Source organism: Morchella importuna, assembly GCF_003444635.1.
Source record: "Morchella importuna strain M04M26 chromosome Unknown Morimp01GS002, whole genome shotgun sequence".
Taxonomy (NCBI): Eukaryota; Fungi; Ascomycota; class Pezizomycetes; order Pezizales; family Morchellaceae; genus Morchella; species Morchella importuna.
In genome coordinates this window covers 731,282-755,925 of record NW_025763399.1, presented here as the reverse complement: position 1 = coordinate 755,925, position 24,644 = coordinate 731,282, and the positions used below count along the sequence as shown (strand labels likewise).

The 24,644-nt window shown below is 46.8% G+C and overlaps 10 protein-coding genes across 10 annotated transcripts; 7 read left to right on the top strand and 3 right to left on the bottom strand.

Moving 5' to 3' along the window:
• Window positions 1-1,018: 1,018 nt before the first annotated feature.
• Window positions 1,019-1,537, top strand: LAJ45_01106 (uncharacterized protein; the record flags this gene model as incomplete). Its single annotated transcript, XM_046110704.1, has 1 exon — window positions 1,019-1,537. The coding sequence occupies one exon, from the start codon at window positions 1,019-1,021 to the stop codon at window positions 1,535-1,537; it is 519 nt and encodes a 172-aa protein (XP_045975882.1).
• Window positions 1,538-2,267: 730 nt separating this feature from the next.
• Window positions 2,268-2,789, top strand: LAJ45_01105 (uncharacterized protein; the record flags this gene model as incomplete). The annotated part of the gene is made up of 1 exon (XM_046110703.1): window positions 2,268-2,789. One exon carries the CDS (start codon window positions 2,268-2,270, stop codon window positions 2,787-2,789), a length of 522 nt encoding a protein of 173 aa, XP_045975881.1.
• Window positions 2,790-3,637: 848 nt separating this feature from the next.
• LAJ45_01104 (uncharacterized protein) lies at window positions 3,638-4,012 on the top strand (the record flags this gene model as incomplete). The annotated part of the gene is made up of 1 exon (XM_046110702.1): window positions 3,638-4,012. The coding sequence occupies one exon, from the start codon at window positions 3,638-3,640 to the stop codon at window positions 4,010-4,012; it is 375 nt and encodes a 124-aa protein (XP_045975880.1).
• A 958-nt stretch (window positions 4,013-4,970) lies between these two features.
• On the top strand, window positions 4,971-6,201 carry LAJ45_01103 (uncharacterized protein; the record flags this gene model as incomplete). The annotated part of the gene is made up of 3 exons (XM_046110701.1): window positions 4,971-5,007; window positions 5,061-5,501; window positions 5,576-6,201. 3 exons carry the CDS (start codon window positions 4,971-4,973, stop codon window positions 6,199-6,201), a joined length of 1,104 nt encoding a protein of 367 aa, XP_045975879.1.
• Window positions 6,202-8,684: 2,483 nt separating this feature from the next.
• LAJ45_01102 (uncharacterized protein) lies at window positions 8,685-9,702 on the top strand (the record flags this gene model as incomplete). Its single annotated transcript, XM_046110700.1, has 5 exons — window positions 8,685-8,814; window positions 8,873-8,965; window positions 9,018-9,176; window positions 9,241-9,393; window positions 9,452-9,702. 5 exons carry the CDS (start codon window positions 8,685-8,687, stop codon window positions 9,700-9,702), a joined length of 786 nt encoding a protein of 261 aa, XP_045975878.1.
• Window positions 9,703-10,709: 1,007 nt separating this feature from the next.
• Window positions 10,710-11,804, top strand: LAJ45_01101 (uncharacterized protein; the record flags this gene model as incomplete). The annotated part of the gene is made up of 1 exon (XM_046110699.1): window positions 10,710-11,804. One exon carries the CDS (start codon window positions 10,710-10,712, stop codon window positions 11,802-11,804), a length of 1,095 nt encoding a protein of 364 aa, XP_045975877.1.
• Window positions 11,805-12,691: 887 nt separating this feature from the next.
• On the top strand, window positions 12,692-13,380 carry LAJ45_01100 (uncharacterized protein; the record flags this gene model as incomplete). The annotated part of the gene is made up of 2 exons (XM_046110698.1): window positions 12,692-13,151; window positions 13,241-13,380. 2 exons carry the CDS (start codon window positions 12,692-12,694, stop codon window positions 13,378-13,380), a joined length of 600 nt encoding a protein of 199 aa, XP_045975876.1.
• Window positions 13,381-13,684: 304 nt separating this feature from the next.
• LAJ45_01099 (uncharacterized protein) lies at window positions 13,685-13,991 on the bottom strand (the record flags this gene model as incomplete). Its single annotated transcript, XM_046110697.1, has 2 exons — window positions 13,685-13,905; window positions 13,961-13,991. 2 exons carry the CDS (start codon window positions 13,989-13,991, stop codon window positions 13,685-13,687), a joined length of 252 nt encoding a protein of 83 aa, XP_045975875.1.
• A 702-nt stretch (window positions 13,992-14,693) lies between these two features.
• On the bottom strand, window positions 14,694-15,101 carry LAJ45_01098 (uncharacterized protein; the record flags this gene model as incomplete). The annotated part of the gene is made up of 1 exon (XM_046110696.1): window positions 14,694-15,101. One exon carries the CDS (start codon window positions 15,099-15,101, stop codon window positions 14,694-14,696), a length of 408 nt encoding a protein of 135 aa, XP_045975874.1.
• Window positions 15,102-21,924: 6,823 nt separating this feature from the next.
• LAJ45_01097 (uncharacterized protein) lies at window positions 21,925-23,323 on the bottom strand (the record flags this gene model as incomplete). Its single annotated transcript, XM_046110695.1, has 7 exons — window positions 21,925-22,588; window positions 22,648-22,767; window positions 22,826-22,879; window positions 22,944-23,015; window positions 23,063-23,116; window positions 23,182-23,256; window positions 23,307-23,323. The coding sequence occupies 7 exons, from the start codon at window positions 23,321-23,323 to the stop codon at window positions 21,925-21,927; spliced, it is 1,056 nt and encodes a 351-aa protein (XP_045975873.1).
• Window positions 23,324-24,644: the final 1,321 nt, after the last annotated feature.

Below are 24,644 nucleotides of genomic sequence, written 5' to 3'. Positions count from 1 at the left end.
CTCGTGCTGATGGGCGGGATCGAACTCCTACGGTTCTTAATACCCAACCCAGAGGTTACCATGTGCGCCATAATATTTATACAAAGGATAATATTCATGTACTACTGAAGTATAGGCATCTAGTGACGACTTTCCCTAAACATTTCCTGCGGGAAATCCGTCTGCAAAATCGTCTAGAAAATCGTTCAATCACAACTGCACCCGAGATACATTTCCTGATCCATTGCCTGATATATTTTATTCCCGGGTGCTAGATTAAACAACGACTTTCCCGATACCTTTCCTGATACATTACCTGACACATTTACTTTGCCAGCTACCACAGCCGGCACCAGACGATTTTCCCTACAATTTTAATGACAACTTTAGCCGCAATTTCGTCAGTAGAATCGTTGGACCGGCGATTAAACAGAGGCCTCGACGTGTAAGGCATCAATCGGTATATTTAACTGACGATTTATCTATGGGTAATGCATCAAATGGTGCATTTTTCGTGGTGGTAGAGCCATTAACCCTCAATATGATCAGGAGATACGAACATACGCTTGTACTGGTGCTCGGAGGCCGTTGATGTAATATGAACAAGAAGCAAGAACAAAAATCTGGTTTATGATTCTCATGATAGGGGTTCTTGCCATTCTCCTTTAGTTGTTTTATGGACGGTGGGAGAGCGGTATTCTAGTTATACATATCATAAAGGAGAATCATTCCACTAAAACAGGGGGTTAGTAGGGGGTATGACTGCGGGGCACAACTTGGCTAGTTCTAGTACTATCCAACGAGTGGAATGCCCAAAGCGGTAGACTTTGAAGGTTATCGGATTTCATCCATCACACGTTTTACCGGCGATCTGCACCTGCTTTACCTCCGCGTCTGGCCTCCACAATCGAGCTGGCTCCATGAGCATACTATTATGCTACACCATGCACCATCCTCTTTATAACACCTTGTACCTCGCAAAAAGTGCCATCATAGTATTCACATCATCCCCATTTCACAACCTCCCGCTCTGGTAGTAATGTTCTACTTCACACTCGACGGCCACGTCGAAAGGCCTGACGTCTCTCCGCCACCTGAAAACCTCCAACCTCCGGTTCCCATGCGGTTTGATGCACGTCCTCGAATTCCAACAACAATCACCGCAGAGCTTCAACAATGGCTAGTGCTTACCACTACACCGACAGTCCCGTACACACCTCCAGCGAACCTTAGATCTCGCGCTCATAACTCCTCCGCGGTGGTCACAAATGCGGGTACAGAGTGGCTAGTTCTCACTGCGAAGGCCGTTCTCCCTCCCACCAGCGCCGCACCCTCCACCTCCGAGCAGTCAAAAGCGACACCATCAGGAGAAGCCCTGGCAATGTTGGAGGATAGGATTCTAGAACCATTCGTCCCGCACCGTCAGAGGTCGTTCTCCAGCCTGTTAGCAACTGTAGTAGACGGTGATAAAGGGGAATATCAAAGCCTCGGTACCCTCCACCTCCGAGCGGCAAAAACAATTGCCGTCAGGAGAGGTAACCGCAATGCTGGAAGATAAGATTCTAGAACAGTTTGTTCCTCACCGTCAGAGGTCCTTCTCTAGCCTGTTAACAATTGTGGTGGGGGGTGATAAAGGGAAGAATATGGCGGGCGTGTTTTCGTGTGGGAAATGCTATGATATGGTTGGTGCCGGGGGTGTGTGCTTTGCTTTTCTCGAGAGGGCATTGCTGTCGCTTCATTGACACCTTAGTCGGATATGCCATGGGGGCGTTATCGTGGTACGGCATCTGTTTGGTGGTTTGCCGGATTGATCTTTTAGTTTTTAGTTAGCAGTAATGAGGCATTGATTCGACTAGCTGCAATCCAATTGACATATAAACTGTTGAAACGCTAATCTTTCCACGACGTGACTCGGTCTTTTGAAAATCCTTTTCTAGCTGGTTCAGCTTGAGGTTCCATATGTCATGAGCGCCATTTCATCCTACGCTTTCCATTTAGCTTTTCTACCAATTTAGAGCGTAATACTACCGACTACTACATTTTTCTTTTGTTCTGCCTAACCTCAGTCCAAACAGCTCAACAAACACAGCAAGCTCAGGATTCTATGTTCATCACCCTTCTCCCACTCCCGGCGTCATCGACATAGTAAAGCTCAGCTGCACGTACCTGAATAAATACGCCTCATTTACGCATCGTCCAAATAATTGTCTCAACATCCGACACCGGAAATATCCTCGTATTGCTTTCAGCTTATTTAATATAATCCCACTCATACCTTAGCACGCAAAATGTCCAACCTCCCGTTTCCCCGTACGCGCCCACCCTCGGCACTGGCTCCAATTGAAGAACACCCAGGCCAATCCCTCGACTTCGCAATCCACGACCTCCGGACCGATATCCTCACGCGCCTCGACCTGTTACGCCCTCAGCTCGAAGCCATCGAAGAGAAATACAACGAAATCTTCGAGAGAAGTGCCGACCTCCGGGCGTACGTCTTCCAGCCTGCGAAAATGTTCGGGCGTCTCCAGATCATCCTGCGACGGAAGGTTATTGTGGAGCCGGAGGAGTGGAGAACGGTGTTGATCCTGAGGGCGAATGTGACAAATATGTTGGAGGAGCTGAGGAATGCGAAAGAACTCCTGAGGACCGAGATTGACCACTTATTGTGGTCTTTGCCGAGGCAGGCGGATGTGGAGGGGCCGGGATATTTGAAGCCGTTAAGTGTGGCGGTGGTGTCTCTTGGTGCGGAATCAAACATATCTGTGTTAACCCTGGACCCGTTGGCGAGCACCGGAGGGGGGTGGATTTAACACACCTCCCGATTGTTTAGAAATAATACCTAGTAATTTTCGTGTTATGAAAATTCTTTGCTCTCCCCCGGAATATGGTCTTGGGGTCTCGGATTATGAATATTGATAGAGGAAGGGCAAGATGAAGTGCAATGCATGCATCCCGAGGCCTCCAATAAGAGGCCCTTGCCCAATGATGCGGTGCAGCTGTTCTAGTAGGTTTCGGCCATAAGATCCCACTCGGGAAATGGTCTTGTCAATCCTCAAGACGGTGATAACTGATACAAACCTACCAAGCGCTATGCCCGCCCATTGAAACTTAGAATCTAGCTAAGTTAACCGGTTTGGTAAGCAGAATAATATTTGTACCTTATTCTAAGTTTAGGCGCGCTCGGGGTCGTTTAGTCGGCTTGACAATTCCTTGACCATTGTTCTCCCAGGCTAGGTAAGAGTTATTAGTTCGATGCTGTCTCGATGATAGTGAAAACAACCACCAACCTTGAGGTAAGAGACCTGAGGATTTTTTGACGGTCCTAACAGAGCTTCTATATTTGTCTTTGCGTCACAATCTCATGACAGACATATACTGTGGCCCACTATGTGGTAAGGTTTAGGGTGCTAAGAATCCTCCTAGCCATTCAATAATCTATTGGCCTATCTTGAAAGTTAAAAGACGAAGTATACCCAGGAGATATTCGAGGTACTCTGTGTGTAACTTGAACCCTAAGGCCGATATAAAAAGCGATATAAGAACTACTGTCATCCCCATCATCATCAGTATCCCATCTCCAACCAAGCAAACAAGACTCCGAATCCGCCATTAAATACTAATAGTCTAGATTATCAATATTACGCCCTATACAATAACGATGGTAGATATATCTTCCAACGATTCAGAACCCACCTTTGACAACCATATGGGACGTATTCAGCGTCTCAGGAGTAAGATGGAAGACCTCCGGTCAACACGCAAGCTTTGCGAGGAGGACTGTGTCATGTGGGACCGTATGGTATACAATCCTGAGGGGTTCCGTGAGACTATAAAGGGTATGATCAAGAAAACTATCATCTTGGATGAAGCCGAGTGGGAGAGATGTACCCGTCAGAAGGCAGGATTGACAGCGAGAATTAAGGAAATCAATGAGAGGTTGGTGTTGCTGCAGGGGAAGATGGATCGATTGTTATTAGGATTGATGCGTAGAAAGCCCGCAGCCGGTGGAGAGAGCAGCAATCTGGCCGAATAGTTAGGACTTACTGATATGCATCTAGACATGGAGTGCAGGGGGACGAGGAACGCTAGACTAGATTAACTCAGCTCAATAGACTGGGACTTACCGAATTACCAGACTTGACCTCGTTCAAATATGAGACATGCGCCTTCAGACCTCCGAAACGCCTATTCAGTTCTGCTATCCCGCAACTCATTTTGTACGTTTTTCAAGCTTCTAACGTTTTAGACAATTGTCTCACAGACCCGAGCTTTCAAGACCTTAGCTCTCATTTGATAAACACCTGTTCCTTTCTTACTCCTCTGACAACCTTGGGATTTCCCGTGGAAAGATGTTATACTAGCATCATCGCGTTTGCTATTGTTCGGATTAAAATATCTGCGGATCGTCTTTATGTTGGCCTTTGTCCTATATTTATATGCTGCAACCCTATGCATGTGGGTACACCTCTCCGTTTACTTGTGTTTTGATACGAGAAGAAAATTAAAGACCCTGCCCTCCTTTTCTTAGCTACCTTTTTGTTAAACTTTCAACTTTTGAATTATCTATTTTCACAATACTGAACCTACTACTATGGCAGACCTTACTTTACTATGATGTGGTCGATAGCGTACTGAAAGGTCCAGCAAATTCAATTTTCATTTCTGGATCATAAGATTCGTTCCGGTCGATCATATATTAGCAACAAAGAGATCACTCCTCAGGTTCAACTTAGTGAGCTCTGTCCGAATATACAAAACGGAAGTGCGGAGAGAATAGTCAGTGTCACCAAAATAAAAGATAGAAGACTGCTGTCATTATTACTCTAAGGGTTTTGACTGAGGGTAGAAACCAATGCCAAGACCAAACACAGAATGTTACGGCCATAGAATGTTACCGCCTTAAATACCGACTTATTTCACCGAGCATTATTTTTATATCTTTCCCTTAGTCTCTATTCGTTGTCTCCAAGGTATCAACTCACAAGGAAAAGATGGATACAAAACATCACAGCACTGATGGCAATACCAGTAAGTCCATCCAAGAACCATAACTTACTTTTCCAAATTCTAATAAAGAGCAGCTCGAAATGGTCTGAGCGGGACCCCAGTGAACAGGCCACGGACACGCCGGACTCCACAGCACACGCGGCATGCAAGTTTCTCATCTCGCGGTAAATTCTCGATGGACCTCAGTGCTCGACTGTCACGAATTAGCATCAAGCACGACAGACCCAACGCACTTGACGGAATACCGCGTATGGGGCACCGTCTATCGCAGAGATCAAGCAGGAACAAAAAAGCCGCTTACGGCGTTGATGCAAACGAATTTACCTCCGCCCTCCGTGCTAAGTTGGAGAAAGTGCAAGAAGAGCAAAATGTGTTGGTGGAGGATGATCCAGCGCAAAGCAGGATTCTTCGTTCTCGTCTCGTCAAGTTGGTAAAGGTTCGCGAAGATCAAAGGTTACTCGAGGAGAGTGATTCCATGGCACCTGCTCTGTCCAGTTCGCATCCGGTTGTCAAAGGTAGCCTCAGTGCTCAACCAAGTTGGTTACCTCTTCTGAGAATATTAATTCCTATACTAATGATAATTGGATAGGCAAAATGCTCAAAGATCATAAGCAGGATGATATTGACGCTGCCAAAAAGGCGCAAGCCAGCAACGATAACAACAACGAGCCAGAAGAGTTTAACAGCATCGTTGTCCGACATAAAAGAGAGACAACTCTCAGCAGTGCAAATAAAGCGAAGAAGGAAGATCCTACTCCCACCCGCCACAAGCACACCACCGGATCCCTGTCCCACACTGCGGAGAAACAGCTTACGATCCAACCGGCCGGCGATAAAGATGGGGGAACCTCCAAAGAAAACGTGAGAGTGACCCGGGCCGCTGGAAAAAAACAAATACACGCTACTGTAGGAAAGACCCGCGCCACTATGATAAAACAAACCCACGCCGCTGGAATAAATCAAACAACCCGCGCGTCTACGATGAAGCAAACCCGCGCTGTTGCAACAAAACGACCCACCCTCGCTACTACGGTAGAGCAAACCCGCGCCGCTGCAACGGAACAAAGCGGTGCTGTTCCCACAGAAGCCACCGCCGAAACGGAAATGGAGAGTATCGCCAACTTTACTTGCAAATGTGGATCCGACTACATCCTCCTCGCCAGATTCCTCAAGCATCAGAAGACGTGCACGATGGGTATGAAGAAGCTTCATTAAGATGTGACGATCCGCCAGGTGCTCCTGGGGTGTGAAGAGTTTTGTTTCACTTTGTATGTCGCTCTTTACCCTACCTTAGCTAGTGTTGCGCTTGGTTTACGTTTTCGTTCCTTTTTCGGTCATGTTCATCATTCCCGTTCGGTTTTACAATGCCTTTTTATATCCCAGCTCACTTTATTCTCAACTTTCCTTTACAATCCCCCGATAGAAAAATGGCCATCTGAGTAGATGAGAGAAGATGAGAGGGAGAATCTATTGTATCATGTCTTCGTGTATCCTACTTTATCATGCTATATGCATATTCAATTGGTTCATCTACAATAAAACTGTCTCTACTTATAGTTATCGCAGTGCTTTGTTAACGCCTTTCATATAGCCACCCTCGTAGTCTAGCATGAGAGGAAAACAAACATTACAGCATCAAAGATGGTAAAAGAGGTTGGTCTACATGTAGGTTCCGGTCAATTCTTGTCGCATAATACAGTTCATTATTTACATCACCCCGGGAGAGACCATGGTCGAAATTCTCGTGAGCCAGGGGAGCTTCATCTCTTCGACGGTGTATCAAGAACATCACAGTTTGATATCCTCAATTTTAATTCTATTTCATCACTTTCAAAGCTCGGATCTCGGAAGTGGATAGGTCTCGGCTTTATATTGTCATGTATGTCACTCGGAGATTTCCGGAAACTGGATAGAAACATTCACTACTTCAGATGAGAAGCAAAAACTCGGAATGTATTCTCACCGGGTAGTCTAAACAGGATCCGGCGATAATCAGCAGCATGGATCACGTAAGCACAGGTTTTCGGTGGTCTTTCAACGCTGCATTACACAGCTTACGCTTTGATACAAAAAAACGCCGATCTTGAAATTTACGAATCATAGAGTGTCACACGAATCTATATCGACATCCTCCTCCACACTCTCAATTAATGTTAAAAAGCAGATGGAAGCCCCCGCTAAAGGATATGTGGCTGCCAAGCCTCTCATATAAAAAATGCACCCCGTAGTATAAAATAGAGAATAGAGCCGTACATCATAGTAGGTTGAGTCCCGAAAAGATGACAAGGCTTGTAGAGAATATTCGTTTTGGTTCAAAAGATACGCTAGTCGACGTCCGATTAACCCTCAATATTCTGCCACCTCCGTAAATACATGTAGCCCTCAGAAGACTGAAGATAAAACAAAAGATGAACATGGATTCTCTCATCGGGGAAGCATATTACTAACGCCATGAATTAATGCTCAAAGCTGTAGTCACAGCTACCCGCTTTTGCGTGCGGGTACTACTTTCAAAACATACTTCGGGATCGGGTTAGACTGCCAAGCCATTGAGGCTCAACCTTCGGACCTTATGTGATGATAAGTTAAGAATATTGGTTCCTGATCTTACACAGGATGGAGTTGCGTGAGTAAAAAGGCCACTTGTTCTATGTAAGTTGATATTAGGTAGTGGACATTAGCGTATTCTGGCCTAGTCCCTTATATTAGCTTTCATTTCTAGTTGCGGCGTCTGACCTCCGCGGACTAAAGATCAACCGCGTTCTGCTGATATGTTTTTTCGGGCTCCTTAGATCTATGTTTGGAGTGTAGTGATTTTACGGGAATTCCTTCTTTCTCAATTGAAAATGCCGAGGTGATGCATGTAAGCAAGAAATATGTTCCTGCGAGAAAGGCAACCAATACGGGATGTATTCACACCTCCGGGTTGGCAACTCCCGTTACGCCTCGAGAGGAATATCAAGGGGAATCACCCCTTCCTCGCGCACGAAGAACAAACCGTATTTGGGAGCGAATTGACAGGAGAGAGAACGGTTCTGGAAGTGAAACTGCCGAAATCTAGGTCCAAAAAAGGTCAAGTGGGTCACCTCCAGCGTACCCAGTAGAGCCTGAATCAACTCCGTAGGACTCTACACCAGTCCCGGAGTAAACCAGGAACTGAAGCAAATGCAGCCATCGGCAAATTACAATGCCCCACAACATTTCTCCAATATGCAGGTACGTCGGATTTCAACAGGGATCAAGTTCAACTTGCTCTCCCTAAAGGATATCTCCCTAGCTTGGTATAATAGAATGCTTGGTTGCTCCGTTGCCCTGGTGATGGACCCTACGGAACACCAGCTTGTCCCTATAGAGCTATGTAAACAATCCCCTCGCCGGAGGACAAGGTCCAGAGTAATTGATGTCTGAACAAGATCGTAATCAAGACTGCTCAAAGTATTTAACCTCCTACTCATTCCAGTATGCAGCATCCACTATGTCCGGCAGTGGTACACCTTTTGACCTAGTATGAGGCATTTCTCATCTCACGAAAATAGCATACATTTTCTACCTCCAGCTACCAGAAGCCCCCTCTAGTGCCAGTAAACAGATGGCAGAGCCCACCCTACATTCAATGACCCTCCATAACTCCAAGTCTCTTCCACTACTCCTCTCTCCCCATCAGACGAGTTGGCAGTTGACTACTTCACAGTATCATCATGGAGGAGATCGACTTTACTCCCAACGCCAGAGTCAGATACCTGGGTGAAACCCGTGGCATGTGCCCAGAGCAGCACTCTGCTCTGGAGTTTGTCGCCGAAACGATTGTGCAGGTTGCCCGAGAAGCTGGTTGGTGAACATCAGATAAAGACATGAATAAAACACCAGATTATTGACAGTGGTTTAGCGAATGGTGGCATACCCTATCTGGAAGGTCCATTCGCGGCGAGATCATTCGTCAACAGATATCGCCTTCAAGCTGGCATGGATCGTATTACAGGTATATTGCAATTATGATTCACCTCTCTACTTCGTGTGCTAATGATATGCAGGCCATATCACTGACAATTCGTCGGTCAACTCGATGCCAAAGAAATATTTGGCAAACGGGGTCTCCGCCGGTGAGCAGGGCCAAGGCTCTAGAAATGAGGCCTCATCTCATCAACGTACCAGTAGAGGGTCCAGAACTCATAGCTCGGATGATCAAAGCGGTGAGCTTCACCTCTAATTTCCTTTCTCAAGAATACTCAAAGAGTGCTAACCTCAATCTGCCAGCATCCGACCACCCTAGGGGTGAAGGAATGAGAATCCGCGGGATAGCCAACGAATTTTCATTTGGCCATGAGAGAGACGTGAACTCGTTCTCCACCAAGCCAGGGTGTTCCTCGCCAACTCTCAGTAGCTATGAAGAAGAACCTAGATGGGAAGGTGAGTAATTATACTAACTCAAAGATATGATTATAGTGGTTACTGACCTCCAACCTAGAGTCTTATATCGCTCATCATTCCTCTCCCCCGATGAGGCAGCTCCAGGTTCCGGAAACATACATGAGCGACGAGCGCCCCGTCAATAGGAAGGGAAAGAAGGACCGCCTTTCCCATGGTAGCAAGCGTGTTGCTGTTATTCCGCATTGTTGCAGGTGCTTGGAAGAATTTCCCGATAAGGACACGATGCACAGGCATGTCCGTAATGGGGTCTGTCGACAAGCAGAGTATAACAGGAATCGTCGTTACTAGACTACGCAGCTGTGGATAAACGGTACGGCTCATCAAATTTGGTCAAGTTCGTTTGGTCGTTTTGTCTTTCATGTTATTCCGCTGCTGTACTTAGTCGTGTTTGGTGTAACGAGCGAAGGTGCTCTAAATAAAATCGTACACAAAGAATGTCCGAGATGCAGAAGGAAAAGAAGAGAAGCCCGGTGAGTTGACGTTGTATGTGCGATGAATCAGATGCCACGTAAGCAGCTATTATTCTACCAGCCCGCATGAATCTCTAGCAAGTTCCGTTCTAGATGCAATTACGTATGCCGCGGTCCCGAGCTCAAAGCTGTCTCGCTTGTCGGAAATTCAGTCTAAGGAGGACCCAGGCTCTTTCATTTGTGCACATGCTCTACGATTAAAGTACGATCACAGTGTTTTTCCTCTCCTCTTGACAATGTCTGTGCTCGCAGGGCGAAATAAAATCTACACAGCTCTGCGATAAAGTGAATTTTAAACAACTCTATCCCTCCCCCGCTAGATGCTAACATAGGCAGGAGAAATCGGTACAATGCTTTAATCACAAATTTCTTTATCTATATTCGATTGAACACCCAAAAAATTTAAAAGATTATACAATTCTCAAGGGCCGACTCTATTCCTCTTGTAATCCTGCGCGTCAGCTGTACTCTGGGAAAATAATGATCGCACGGTAGCATTAGAGCAGATCCTTTACTAATGACCGATTAATCTAGTTTTACTTTTACCTTCCGGATTCACCATGCTATGCTGCGCATTCGCCCGCAAAGCCGTACCTCATGGATCATCACTCGTTCTTGGTGTTCGGGACTGGAGCTTTGAAGGTACGTGTTCACTACGTGGTATCTCAAGTATCCAATAATGACACTGTAAGAGTTATAATAGCAAGTGGGGAAATTAGCTATCACCATACACCAGCCAGGGGACCCTCCGTCCTTTTGACCTCGACTTCGCTGTAACTGTACTCGTATTTCTTATCCTGCCTTCACGGCCCAAGGTACATCAAAATGGTTTCTCCTACTAGTCATGTTCTTCCTGAGCTCTACCCGCCTGAGGCTTCCGAGACTGCAGTCACCAATGACGCTCCACCAAAAACTCCATCCACTTCCCCGACTCTGGGTGTCCTCCCAGTACTCTACCCGGCTGAATCGTCGGGCACTGGAGTCACCGGGAACGCCGCACCAGAGGCTCCTCTCACTGTCAGAGAGTCTCTTCTTCCCGAGTTTTTGGAACCCCAGCCATATCACTCATATCCGGAATATGCTCCTTCCAAGTATTGGGGGGCTATTCCACGTGAGCATCCAGAGCTCCGGCCATACCTTGCACATGAACCCTCCACCAACGAAGAGGGGCTTCTTCCGGAGTATCCGAAACCCCAGCCACACCCGAGAAATGCTCACTCTACCCTCGGGGAGGCTAATAATGCCCCACCAGAGGCTCCCTCCACCGACGGAGAGGCTCCTCTGCCCGAGTTCCTGGAACCACAGGAGTATCACTCATATCCTGAATATGCTCCTTCCAAGTACTGGGAGGCTATTCCGCGCGAGCATCTAGAACTCCGGCCATATCTTGCACATGCATCCTCCACCGAAGAAGAGGCTCTTCTGCCGGAGCATCTGAAACCCCAGCCATATCCGAAATGTGCTTCCGCCACCACCGGGGAGGCTAGCAATGCCCCACCAGAGGCTTGTTCCACTCACAGAGAGGCTATCATGCCAGAGGACCTGGACCGTCAGCCAGACCCTGAACATGTTGCATCATCAAGCAATCTATATTTGCTGAACACTCCCACTAGCACTATCAACAAAGCTGGTGAAGAGCAACCGGCGCCAGAGCCCTTTGTAAAGAGGGGCGCACCCAGTCGTTTGCACCTAGTGGGTGAGAAAACGGTGCTAAGGTGCCCAGTTGCTTGCGGGAGGATATTTAGGGATGACACCGCGGAGGGGGCAAGGAATAAGTTGATCAGCCATACGAGTTACTTCTATAACCAGGTTAAGATACATGAGAGGGATGGGGTCCCGATTATAGATAGTATGATGAGGCATGCGGAGGCGCATTTGGAGCAGTTGAAGTGGGCCAGTGAGTATATTTCATATCTGTAATGCGGGGCGAGAATGTGGGTTTGGAGGGGTTGCTAACGGTGTACTGCAGGAGCGGGAGAGGGTGCCGGGGAGGTTTAAGAATACGGCGAGGAGGGTGGTGTATGGATAGATTGTATTGGTAGGGGTGCGGGTGTATGCAGGTGCATGACTCCGCAATGAGGGGTTTGTTCTAAGTCTTAGTAACTTGGCGGTCAGAACAGTGTTCGACTGAGCACCCAGGGTCAGGAGGTTTCTTCTGAGCACGAGATGCTCATAACTATAGAAATGGGATCCTGAGAATAGCTCACCGGATCCAAATATTTGTACTTGTATTTATGTGTATTCACCCAACGGCCAAGAGGTTGAGCATTTCATAGCTATTACAATAATGAAATCCCACCACCAGCAGTAATCTGTGCAGCGGGTGACGAGCCCTCAAGCATTTGAGTTTATCAATTCCATATATTTCTTCACGCTTCGGTCCTATCATTTTAATTTTTTCACAGTCATGGTAGAGATATGGGGAGTATAATAACAGTAATTGGGGCATGCGCTATTGTTGTGCTTGCGTGTTAACACGCTGTACTATCGACACGGGCGGGACGTATTCTTCGGAGGAGAAATGCAAATTACACGTAGATGTGGTTAGAGGGGGGCCTCCAACCTCCATCCTTTCATTTCCCAGGTCCACCAATGCCCAGAATCCATTGTCTCTTTCCTCCAACAGTCTGACCTCCAGCCTTCCCACATTCCCAAAACAGGTGTGCCATCTCGCCAACATCTGAAGTTTCAGCTTGAACCCTTCGCGTGATAGTTGAAACCTCGATACACCAGCAGCCTTTCCGGACTTTCTATCTCTGTTGACGAAAAACAGGTTCCCATAACAAAACACACTCACCAACGCCACCATGTCAAGCAACTCTGCCACCCGCCCCGTCTTCCCCGAGTTCAACCTGCCCCCCACCGGACACCCCCCAGGCACCCGCGACACCGCAACGCAAACCACACCCACCGAATCAACGAGCCCGACTGCCAACAAAGAGGACTCCCCACTCCAGCCTCAACAAAGAGAACCGTACTCTAACGCAGAGCTGTACAACGGCACCCTCGCTCCCAACAGGCCTAGCACAGCTACAGCCGCCGGGAGTGAGACCTGGCCTCCTCCGCCTGAGTTAGCGGAGCTAGACGAGCTCCTCTGCCCGGTCCCGCGCTGCACGGAGACCTTCATGCGCGGCGATAGCAAGGCTTTGATGGATCACCTGCGCGGTTACTGGGCGCGTGTGGAGGAGGTGCGCAGGCGCGGGGTGCGGCCGGGTGTGTTTGAGGAGGCGCATGCGGTGGCGTATTATCTGGAGAGCAGTCTTGACGGTATGTGTTGTCTTGGTTGGATCTTGAGCTGCGGTTTGCTGAGTTGAGTTTGGTTGGGTTGGGTTGAGGGCTAACGTGTGGTGCGGCAGAGGAGCGACAGGACGGTGGAGTGCGGCGGCGGGAGGATGGGGAGGAGAAGCGGCGGGGTAGGGAGGCTTGGGCGGGGGAGGTGGACGGTGGCGATGAGCGAGGGGAGGGTGGAGATAAGGGAGGGGAGGTGCAGTCGTGAGGTGGAGTGAGAGATGCTGAGAGATGTTTATTACGACTACAGCGCTGGAGAGGTATCAGGGATGAGGGAGTGGTGTGCTAGTTTGTTGCGCTCTTCCCGTCAGTAGTTGACATAAGACGCCTATGATTCGATACAATTGTTCATTTTAATGAGAGAGTACTCGCGCGTTCATCGCGCGCCCCGCCAAAATCATTGACCACGGACCACGAGGGCAACGAAATTGATCACGAAGACAGCCAAAATTACCACAACAAAAATTTGAATAACAAAATAAGTAAATATATGAATAGTAAATTGAATAGTTTTAACCTGGGGATAAATTCTTCCCTTTCTGCCTCTCACATTCTCTTGATCTGCTATTGATCTCCTCAATGAGATGGTTTGTCTTCTCCATAGGAATAGCATTCCATTCCACTATCCAGGCTCTCTTTGCCGCCTCTTTGGTAAAAGGAAATGGTCTTCTATCTGATATCTTCTTTCTAATCATATTCCAAGCAATCTCGATAGGGTTGAAGTCAGGTGAGGCTATTCAGTGTTAGTGCAGTGATTCTTGGATTTGATATCAAGAGCGCGGGCTTACAAGCTGGCCAATCTATTTTCTTAATACCCATTTTCTTATAATACTCTTGAACATGATGGTGACAATAGGCGCCGGCTCCATCCTCTATTAATATAATTTCGCCTCTTTCTCCTATTGCTTCTGACTCGTTCATTTTCATATAAAAAGGGTGAAGAATTGGTTTGATGATTTTTTCTGTATAGCGGAAACAATGAATTCCTCCCTTTTAATTTTTTACCCTAGTGAGCTGCTTTTTATGGTTTGCTGGGTTTGGAGGACGGCCTCGAGGGCGTTGGCCTTTAGGGAGAGTTTTCCGCCTTTCTGCCTCTGCCTTTCTAAACTGACTAGCTGCCTTCTCAACTGATGCGGGCTGAAATGACAGGATAGTAGCTGCCGCCTCCTTCTCTGCTTCAGCTCCTTTTTCCCATATGAAATATGGACAGTCCTTGCATGCCACATTATATATGATCGCTCCCCAAAACATGATTTGGACCTGTGCAGGCCTTTCCCGATCAACACATTCATCATCCCATTTCTCATTGCCATTTCTGATAACACGTTCGGGGCCATAATGTGCCCCTACTATCAGGTACATCTCATCTGTCCATATCCACCCATCCCAGGATCCTGCGATAGGCTTATTTTTGAGTTTGACAGCGAAATTGTATCGGGCTTCGATATTTTTGACACTTAGGTTTGGCTTCCGACATGGAATGTGTTGACGATAACCTGCCTCCATCAATATTTTGATAAATCAGGAAGTAGAAATCTTGAAGGGGCATTCACGAGCCAGATGGGTGAATGGTTTCCGCCGTTGTGATCCGTCGCGTGTCGCGAGTTGAACCATGGCCTGTCGTTGTTCTGAGTTGAACTTTTGAGGGCGACCGCGATTAGTAACAGGGTTTAGGTTTGGGTCAGGGGTTGGATCGTGGTTTTCTTTGTTCTCTTGGGCATTTTGGATCGCATGTTTATAGATGTCGCTAGCAGTTTGAATTGGTACTCCGATTATTCTTGCGATTTCGTGATATTTATGCCCCGCTGTCTTCAGTGCGATGACAGCACCTCTCTTGCCAAGATCTGTGTGAGGATGTCCCTCTCTTGACCGCTTAGCCCGCCTACGAGCACGGGGCTTAACCTCTGCCTTTGATTTCCCCCCAGCCATTTATTCGGGCTGGTCTCGGCGTTGTTGGTTGCGTGCGTGGTCAAAAGTTCACAAGTTTTGGCGGGGCGCGATGGTTGTCATCCAGCTTTTCCGACCATTTAATGAACGCGCGAGTATATGGTATTAGTCAAAGTGTAATTGCGTTAGGGTTAGGTTTTCTCTAGAATATGAATCTCGCCCTTGCCTGAGTTTACATATATTACATAGAAAGTAGCGAGAGTTGTATAAAGGCAGAGCATTATCGCACAATTCTTGTAGATTCGATGATGTTATCAGGAATAATTTCCATTACGTTATATGTTTTGCAAAGAATATTGCAAAAGAATATACAACTCGGATGTTGTACAAATCCCACCCCTTCTACAATCGAAGTCAACGTACAACCTATCCTCGGTGTGCTGCGAGTGTGTGTTTCGGGCCGGAAGTTGTATACTACTCCCGGGGTTACCACGAATGCCAAGACCCCCGCCCACCCGCCGACACCACCGCTACCCAAAACACTGCGTTTCTTTTCTTTTGTACATTTTCTTCTGCTTGTGGATTGTACTTCTTTGAGGGATTCGTTTGCTTTTCTTTTCTTTTCTTTTCTTTCCTTTTCTTGCTCGGGGTTAGGTTTCTTTACGCCATAGTGTAAACTGCACGTGGCCATTCTGTACCTAGAATCAGAAATGAAATGACTTCACACACAGACACACACACCACGAATGCCAAGACTAGCTGATAAGATTAGATGCACAGCTTATCGGATCTCACTTAAAAATTTGCATCCCACCCGTGGGGGAATAAATATCGCACACAACAATAAAAACTCTTCCTATCTTTTTGAACTGAGAAAAACGACTTTCTTCCTCGCATCCCCGTATACCCACCATATCGCCTACAACTATCAAACCAAAGCCCTTACAACATTTTAATTCTTACCTTTGTCCCCATGCCCATGGCCTTACCGACCTTTTGCGCCTACATCTCAGCCCCTTCGGAGGGTGGGGTTCCTTTGGCATTTGTGACAAATAAGATGTTATCGTTTCCGTTCTCTAAGACGACAAAGGGACTTCAGCCCCACGAAAGATGCGTTCAATTTTAGAGTTACAATCATGGCGCGTTCGGTGACTTCCTGATACTTCTTGTCCTCGCTGCCGCTATGGATTATGAACAATATCATCGTAGGGTGGGGTTCCTTTGTTGATGGAGAGGAAGGAGAAGTTTTATTTCCCGTCCCCAAAAACGACAAAGCGGCTTCAGCCTCACAAAACGATGCGCTCAATGTTAAAGCTACAATCATCTCGCCTTTAGTGACGTTTTGGTACTCTCATCTCGGCTTTGGTTATAAATGCAATCTTCGCAGGGTGGGGTCCCTTTGTGTCTTTTGACTGGGTGGAGTTCGAATTGGCTAGTCGAGTGATGCAAAAGAACTTCAGCTACACGAACGGTGAAATCTACATTCCCAATAACCAGATAAGTGTTTTTTGACCACCATATGGGGTTATCTGTGGGGCTAGAAAGCGAGAACGCCGCGACATTTCCAATCGATAGGGCTCTTTTTTCTCTAGCCCCAATTTAAATGGCTCAAGATGACTTGATCCTGTGAGCAGAGGCCTTCATCCCCACGACTTATACTATACTGGATCTGATCCGGTAATTAAGCTGGATGATCGCAGTCTGTAAATTCTGGCCACAGTTTCGTATCCGAGTATGGTCATCCAGAGGTTGGGCTTCTGCCGTACTGCTTCCTTGGGGGATAGCGGTTTTCTCGCATTCATCAGACAAAAGGAGTTTTGCCTCATGAATAGGTAACTCTCCGCCACCGTCCCCAGTCTTGAACGGTAACGTTCTCCAACTTACTCATAGAGTTGAGCCCGCGGACAAAGTTTATCCTGAGGTTTGGGCGCTTTTGTCGGCTTTGAAAGGGGCTCTGGGTTGGTAGTAGACTCATATATAACGACAATGGAACTTCAGTGTTATGGATTGTCACCTTTTTCGACTAGAAATCTGAACGAACTTCATCTATCTAGTAATTATTAGTGACGTCTTGTCCCTCCATATAATGTGGATTAGGAATGCTTGGAGGGCGGACCCCGCCCGCCGTACCATATACCTGTCAAGCCGTGTCCTACAGAGCTTGTCTGTATTGGGGATCTACTTCGATCTATCCATCATATCTCTGGCAATTGTCAAAAACCCAACGTAAGAAAATTACTATTGAAGGGCACCTTCCGATCTAGTTCTGTTTCCTGAAATCCTACGGTCTCTCTCATGAACAATGTGCTGCAAGGTGATAGATATCCTAGCGCAGCATTCAGTATCTAGGCTGCCTTTCTGCCCAGTACTCTCGAACACGGTTTGGTGTCCGGAACCTATAGTCTTTGGGGTGCATATGATGGCCGTACTATTAATCTCTATCTTATAAAATGGCATCGCCTCCTTCCCGGCGTAGACCCCAATTATCTATTTTCCACTTTTCAGGAAGTCGAGTCGGATCTTACCACTATACCAATTCGGAGGTCCGGTATCTCGACCTGTTCCCTAACAGGCGGTCATTATACCATCTGCTGAGAGAACCAAGTCACATTGTCTTTTATCAGGCTTCTCGAACTCCGAACCACCTGTCTATATTTATTTCAATTTCTACATGTACATACTACGAAACTGCTCTTCCATCGCTATCACCCAGAATACCCGTGTTAACCTCTCCTACTCAAGATTCCCCCACTACCCATTGACTATAAGTTATTTGTTTATCCGTTTCTCTCCCCGTGAAAACTCATTACTAGCTCCGAGTCTTCCAGGCTATATCTAGGATCCGATGTTCGGGCCCGAGTTTGTGTTGAGTCAAATCGGACCACGCTTCAACCACCAGCAGAACATAAGGACATACACACACGTATCATGTCATATGTTCCGTGGTAAATGCAATGTGTGCTCTCAACACGCTGCGAACTATCTAGATGAATCATTTTTCATGATACCTAACACACCATATCAGCAATATTTGCCGTTATGTACTCCTGTGCATTGCGTTGATATCGGATGATCTCATCTCTCCCGCTTATTCCCTTCTGTGTGTAAACGCGAGAACATGCTAATTGCAGCCAGACCAGGGCAACGGTGAGACAAGCCAAGCTCCGAGAGCATAAGCGATGGTATCGGCCAAGACAGCGGCTACCGCCGGAACGCTTTCAAAATATACCCGTGACGCTTGGCCAACGCTGACCAGGGGAGCCCTGAGGACTTCTCCTCGATTTAGCTTCATCTGTCGCGAACCGTACTCTAATTGCGTCAGAACCCTATTCGAAATATTAAATGGGGGTGTGAACGTTTATGACAATGGGATCTCACAATTCCTGGAACTGCCTCGATCAATTTAGACCATAGTAGATTAACTGTGCTGAGAGATCCCGTACAACAACAGCAGCTAGGATTAGTGGCACCAGGAACTGAACATAATTCATATCTTGCTTTTCTACCATTTCACAATTCAAAAATCAAAACATAGATTCAAAGATAATCTCCCGTGCCACATATTTGTGTATCCTAGATATCCTTTGAATAACGTATCCGAACTTGAGTATATGCCGGCCCCGCCTTACTGGAGTAGCAGTATCAAGGACAAGTTCGAGATCTCCCAAACCGATTGGCTTCCCAAGACGGAATTTGCCGCCACGCGGTTCTTGGCGGGCTGGGAGTTCTTGGCGCACTAGCAGAGACGAATTCCCCAGCTAATAACATTTTCGATGAAAAATATCATTTTTCTCGAAACAGTTCGGGGAGGCTCCTAACAGGTTCTTTGCCATTTACGAAGAGTATGGGTGGTGTAGTGCGCGCTTATAAGAACTTTGGTATGGTGTGTGACAGTTTTTATAGATCCTGATGGAGTGTCCGTGACTCTGGGATGATCGATATGGACACACCTGTGTGGACCAGTAAATAGAAGAAAATTTAATCCTGATACACAAACAGCGCTGAGACCCGGTGCAGCCATATCAAGTCATAGGGACCTGTATGACAGAATGGCCAAGGCGCTAAAAATCTAATTCTTCCTACTTATCTGTTAGTATTGTTCATTCTAACGATAGGAAACATATTCTTTTCAACAGTCAACATCAGTAATCAAATACAAGGGAGATGGTGGTGACTGTGTTGCGGCAGTGAAACTTACTTTCTAATCGGTTCTCTAAGTATCACTATCTTCCGGCTCAGATACTACAGCACACAGTAGGGTGATCGGCCTTTGCCCACACCCTCTAGTTTCCTTCTGTAGACATTTTATCCAAGGCCATAGTTTCGTACAAACCCGCCCGTATCCCATGACTACACGTGTTTTAATCTTCCTACCCCATCCTGCAACTCTCTGTGTTCTGATGTTCATTTCCTCCAACTCCTTGCCCAATCCTTTTGCTTTCGATTTTGCCAATAACAGATGACCCTAATCAATTGCCAGTTGGCTGAAATGGCGAGCTCTAATGCGTGCTCTCGGGTTATCCTGCGGATAATAGAGATTGCCTTAACTTTGGGGGCCATTGTCCTTATTTGTGGTAGGCGAGTAGGTCGTTGTGCTTATGAGTAAGTGCTCAGTACGGCCGACGAACAAAGTTTCCTGTCTAAAGTTCATCCATCACCTTTGAACATTTATCAAAAAATCATTGTGGCTGAGGAAACCCGGAACGAAATATAAACGTCTCCCTTCCCTATGCACCCCAACGCACGCGATCACACATTTCAACGGGGTGCTGAGAGACCGGCAGCATTTTCTACCCCTTCCCACCAGCAGCCTGGGCAATAAAAAAGCGATTCACACTTTTTCTTTTGTCATATCTGCTGTTGATTTTTTTCCCCCTTCTTTCTTGGCGTGTCCCAAGGTTGGGTTCGTTGCTTATGTCAGGTGGATGGGTAAAGGCGCAATTAGGGTTAGGGCTTGGCGAAAACTCGACAGACGTTCCTTGCAGAATAATGTTTTTGATATCCACAACTATTCTCACGGCGAGCACATTCGCTCAATCCAGGATGTCCTCCTTGTTATTTAAACTTCGTTACTGGGCTCGCCGCCGTTCGATAACCCACAATGATCAATTTCTTCCTGATCGGAATAACGCCGTGTGACGAATAGTTGAATGATATATTGAGCCCGTATAGCTGGCGGTATGTGTTCAAATGATAGATCAAAGCTCCTCTCTGACAGTCACTGACGAAGCCGACACAAATTATCGTTTGCGGATGTCTAAACGTCGTACAGCGTTGAGCTACCCGTACTCTAGCGACTAAACACGCCATAGCATTAGCAATCTGGAAAAGATTAAACCCAACTCGTAGGACAAGACCGATAATACATTTATACAAGCCAGAGTATTCGTTGGCATGTGCATCTGTAGAGGAAAGAAACCAGCGCTGCTGTGCGATTGCGAAGTCTGCAGTGAATCATTTTCTTATTTCGCCGGTTCACGCTGAGCCTTTTATTTCAGTCCCAGGTTACTTCACTTGAAATTCAGACATGAGGAGGCGTCTTCTTGAGTAGAGTTCTAAAGGTTCTTTAGCCTTTGCAAAGCCAGTCTTCTCAACATTCTCGTTTAGGTTTGAAAGAAGTTCAACGAAGACCAGAGTCGAATAGAGATCTATGGCACCTCACGAATTTTAGCGATCTAACATGACATATAACGAATACTATTAAGTGTTTGTTAAGAGGATGGGAAGCTTTAAACGCACCTTCGAAGGACATACCTACAGCACGTGCACGTATGTCCCTCTAAACTGATAGCCATTCTCCTCCTTCCCGTAAATAACCTCCTAGTCTTTCAATCTCACGCCCTCGCCTACTCCTCTCCTGCCACTTTACTCTTAGATCCAACTTTCCCTGCATCTCAATACAAGATAGAAAGCCCCGAGTTTCATCCGCTGAGAATCAATTTAGCAAATGTGCACCAAACCCTTGGAGGTACAATTTAGGTCCTACCTTCGTTCTACCGGCACAGCGAACCTATCACGAAGCTCTCCAAGCTCAACAGAGCCTCCATATCTCGCATCCTGGACCTGAATCCCTTCCAAAACGGTCGTCCATCTTCACTATGGCATTCAGTTCGTCCGTTCACGAACACTGAGCGGCTATCAAGCAGTATTGAACGCTTTCATGTGTGGGATTCAAATCCCGTATGCTGATTGCCGCTATGTCTTGTGCTGTTTATTTTATTGGTCCAATGTCATAATTTCTTGCTGTAAATGGATTAGCAACCAATTACTTCTTTCCAGACAGGGAAAAACATACCCAACACTTAATATGCGTCCTTGAAGAGCATCCGAGATGTAATTGCGCTCTTCTATATCTCATCCTTAGATTGGGAATGCTTTCAGGCAGCGATTTGTCGGTCCGGCGCGAGGTGTTGGGGGCGGTCTGGTAATTGCTTTTTTACCCAACTGTTCGTGGCTTGTCGTTGTGTGTTACATGAGGCTCTGCGGCACCCAGGGTTACCCGGGATGCGAATAGTACACACTCTTGACCCTGGAGGTAAGGTGCAGAGATTTTTCTAGTGGTACCCTCATTAATCTAAAAAATAATGAAATTTACCGAAAGAAAAAAGAAAGAAAAAATGAAGTAAATAAGTAAGGAGAAAACCAGAACAAACACCAAACGCGCGCAGTAGAGAAGAATGACGTTTCCATTTTTCTTTGGCCCAACGGCACTGTAGACTACTATGGTATACAGCTTGAAGTTACAAAGAAAGAAAAAATATTTTTTATTCCGACACTATCATCCCCATTCCATCCCTCCCCTGCCCAAGAACACAGACCCAAGCCCGCACAAAACCCAGCAGAAAAGTGACCTCGACGAAGATGATCAAGCAGTGTTTCCCATATCCCCATGATTGCACCAAACCCCCATCTCACGGGGAACCCCGCATTCCGGGCATCTGACCACATCCCAGAACTCAGGATAAGTCAGGTAGAGGCGCTCCCTCTCCTCGTAGCTGGTCCAGAGTAGGCCATGGAGGAGTCTTCCAACCATCCCACCACTACCCAACCAGCACTTTGGGCTCTCATCCCAGATAGATGCAGGGTAGACTGCTACCATCTCCTCGGGAGTCACCGCCGGAGCGCCGTACTCCGCGAGACGGTAGAAGGTAGCGGCATCGTTGAGGGCACGAACGGTGTCGTTGTCGTAGGCACACTTGTAGTCGGCGAAGGGGTTAGGCGTCTCGACCTGTGGGGGCGGAGTCAACATGAGGATGTGAAGACGAGCGTGGGCCCAGCGGTGGACCATGTTGGTCGCTTCGACGGCACGCTCGAGAGAGGTGCGGAGGGTGAACGTCTTGGGGCGGAAGTAGAGGGTTGGGTGATACCCAGCAAAGACAACATGGGGGGGTGCGCGATCGTTCGTCATGGTTGATAGTGATCGTAGAGAGATGGAAGAGTCTGAGTAGGCAGTTGGGGCATCGATTTCTACATAAGTATAGGCTCCCTCCTGTGCGGGCTCGGCGTTGTAAGCGGCAACCAGCCTGCTCCTGTTGCATGTGAGAATGTTTATTCCCCCATCTGGGAACATGCAAAATGTGAGAGTTACCTAGCATTCTGTGCATCAAGAGGATCGTCGTCATCTGAATCTTCGCTCTCGTCGGTATATTCGTTTTCATCAACGACTTCGCTGTCTTGTGGGTGATCCATGTTTTCGGTTGGCTCAATACTGTTTGGTTAGCAAAGCCGTTTTTGAAGTTTTACGATAGCTTATACCAGAGGCTTACCTTGCAACGCGAGAGTGAAAAGATCCAGAACCGCTGGCAACGCTCCAATCGGAACTATTCACAGGGGAGAAGCTAAGATATGTTAGACTGTTTTTTGATCGGTTATAAACGTACTCACCTCTCGTCACGAGAAAGAGAAGACTCAGTAGCGCCGGCGACGCTCCAATCAGTGCTATTAACAGAGGAGAGACTAAGATATGTTAGACTGTTTTTTGATCAGCTAGAAAAAGTACTCACGTCTCGTCACGAGAAAGGACAGACTCAGTAGCACTGGCGACGCTCCAATCAGCACTGTTTACGGGCGATAAGCTATAATATGTTAGTCGCATGTATGATCGGTGAAAACAAGCACTCACGTCTCATCTCGGGAGTGGACAGTGTCCGCAGCGCTGGCCTTGTCGCTCCAATCCTCACTATCTAGAGATGATAAACTAGAAAATATTAGAAACAGTGATCGCCATAGACTCTGACTTCAACTAACCTGGAAACACTCGACATTTTCTGTATTGGAAAGATATGCTCCGTCAAAAACTTTAACCAGATTAGTTTGACTAGCGGAAGACGCAGGGTATGATGGGACATACCTAGCAAAATATTTACTGTATTATTTCCTCCTGAATTAAAGATTATTGTTTGTGAGTGCAGAAAGTCTACGGTGTGGGGAGATCAGGGTATAAATAGCACATTTTCCAAGGTTTCGTGACTGGGTAAAAATCGAAAGACAAGACTCCCTATTCCGTTTAGCACTTGAATTGGAGTTAGCACGATATGACCCGCATATTGTCGCAGAAAATTTCTGCGATTAGTCGTAAAATTCCGCTCAAAATGGAAGCTTTCTTGGCCGTTGATAACATCGCGAGTAGGACTTTGGACATGATAACATTAGGCCTGGCAACGCCTTATAAGGTCTGGGATAAAACCACGTAATGAGATTGCAATTACGTTTGACTATGGTATTTTGGAATTCTGCCAGCTCCTCAAGAAGAAACAATTCGACAGGTTTAGAGATGGAATGAGTCAATTCGAGTAAACACAGGCGGTTTTCTACCACATCGAGTGATCTCATGAGCACTTCGAATCTCACCCTTACTTCTATTTGCCAAAATATCCGCCATATATACTTCTTCTTACACAAGACATCTCAGTCCGTCCTCATCTCGTCCTCATCTTTGTTAGTTCAAAAGGTGTTACAGACATACAGGCCTTCCTTCACCACGCAGTGAAGCGTTTACACCTAGATATCACCACGTAGATGTACCCCATCTCCCCCAGCGACAGAGACGATATCAATACACTCTCGGTTCATACATCTTACACTCTGGCCGAATCTTAGAAACGGAAAGCTGCTTGTGGTTTCAATGAGTAGCCATCGATGGCTTATCCGCAAAGTCGCAATCCTCCTCCGGCATCCATTAGAACTCCCTCTATACTTGTCCATCATGCTGCCTTGACCTTATATATATTTAGATAAGCTTTACCGTCCGCAGTGGAGTTGAAGAGCGCGATAAAGGATGAATTTTATTCTACTCCACATCACATCCTCCGATCTTCATCTCTGCGCACTCGAGCGTCTCTCTGCCATGTCCGCTGGTATTGGGAGCCAAGGAGGTCTGCTGGCATGTTCAACAGGTTTATCTACACATCTGCAGCGAAAAGACACCCGAATGGATCACTAGAACACGCAATAATACATGAAATCGAGGTCTCGTCCCAACTATCACCACCGCGCGAACTGAAACTGTTTAAAGACGACCCCACTTTTAACCTGCGCAGAACTCTTTCCTTTCCTTAGACCATGACTTCCAAAGTCTCCACTCAT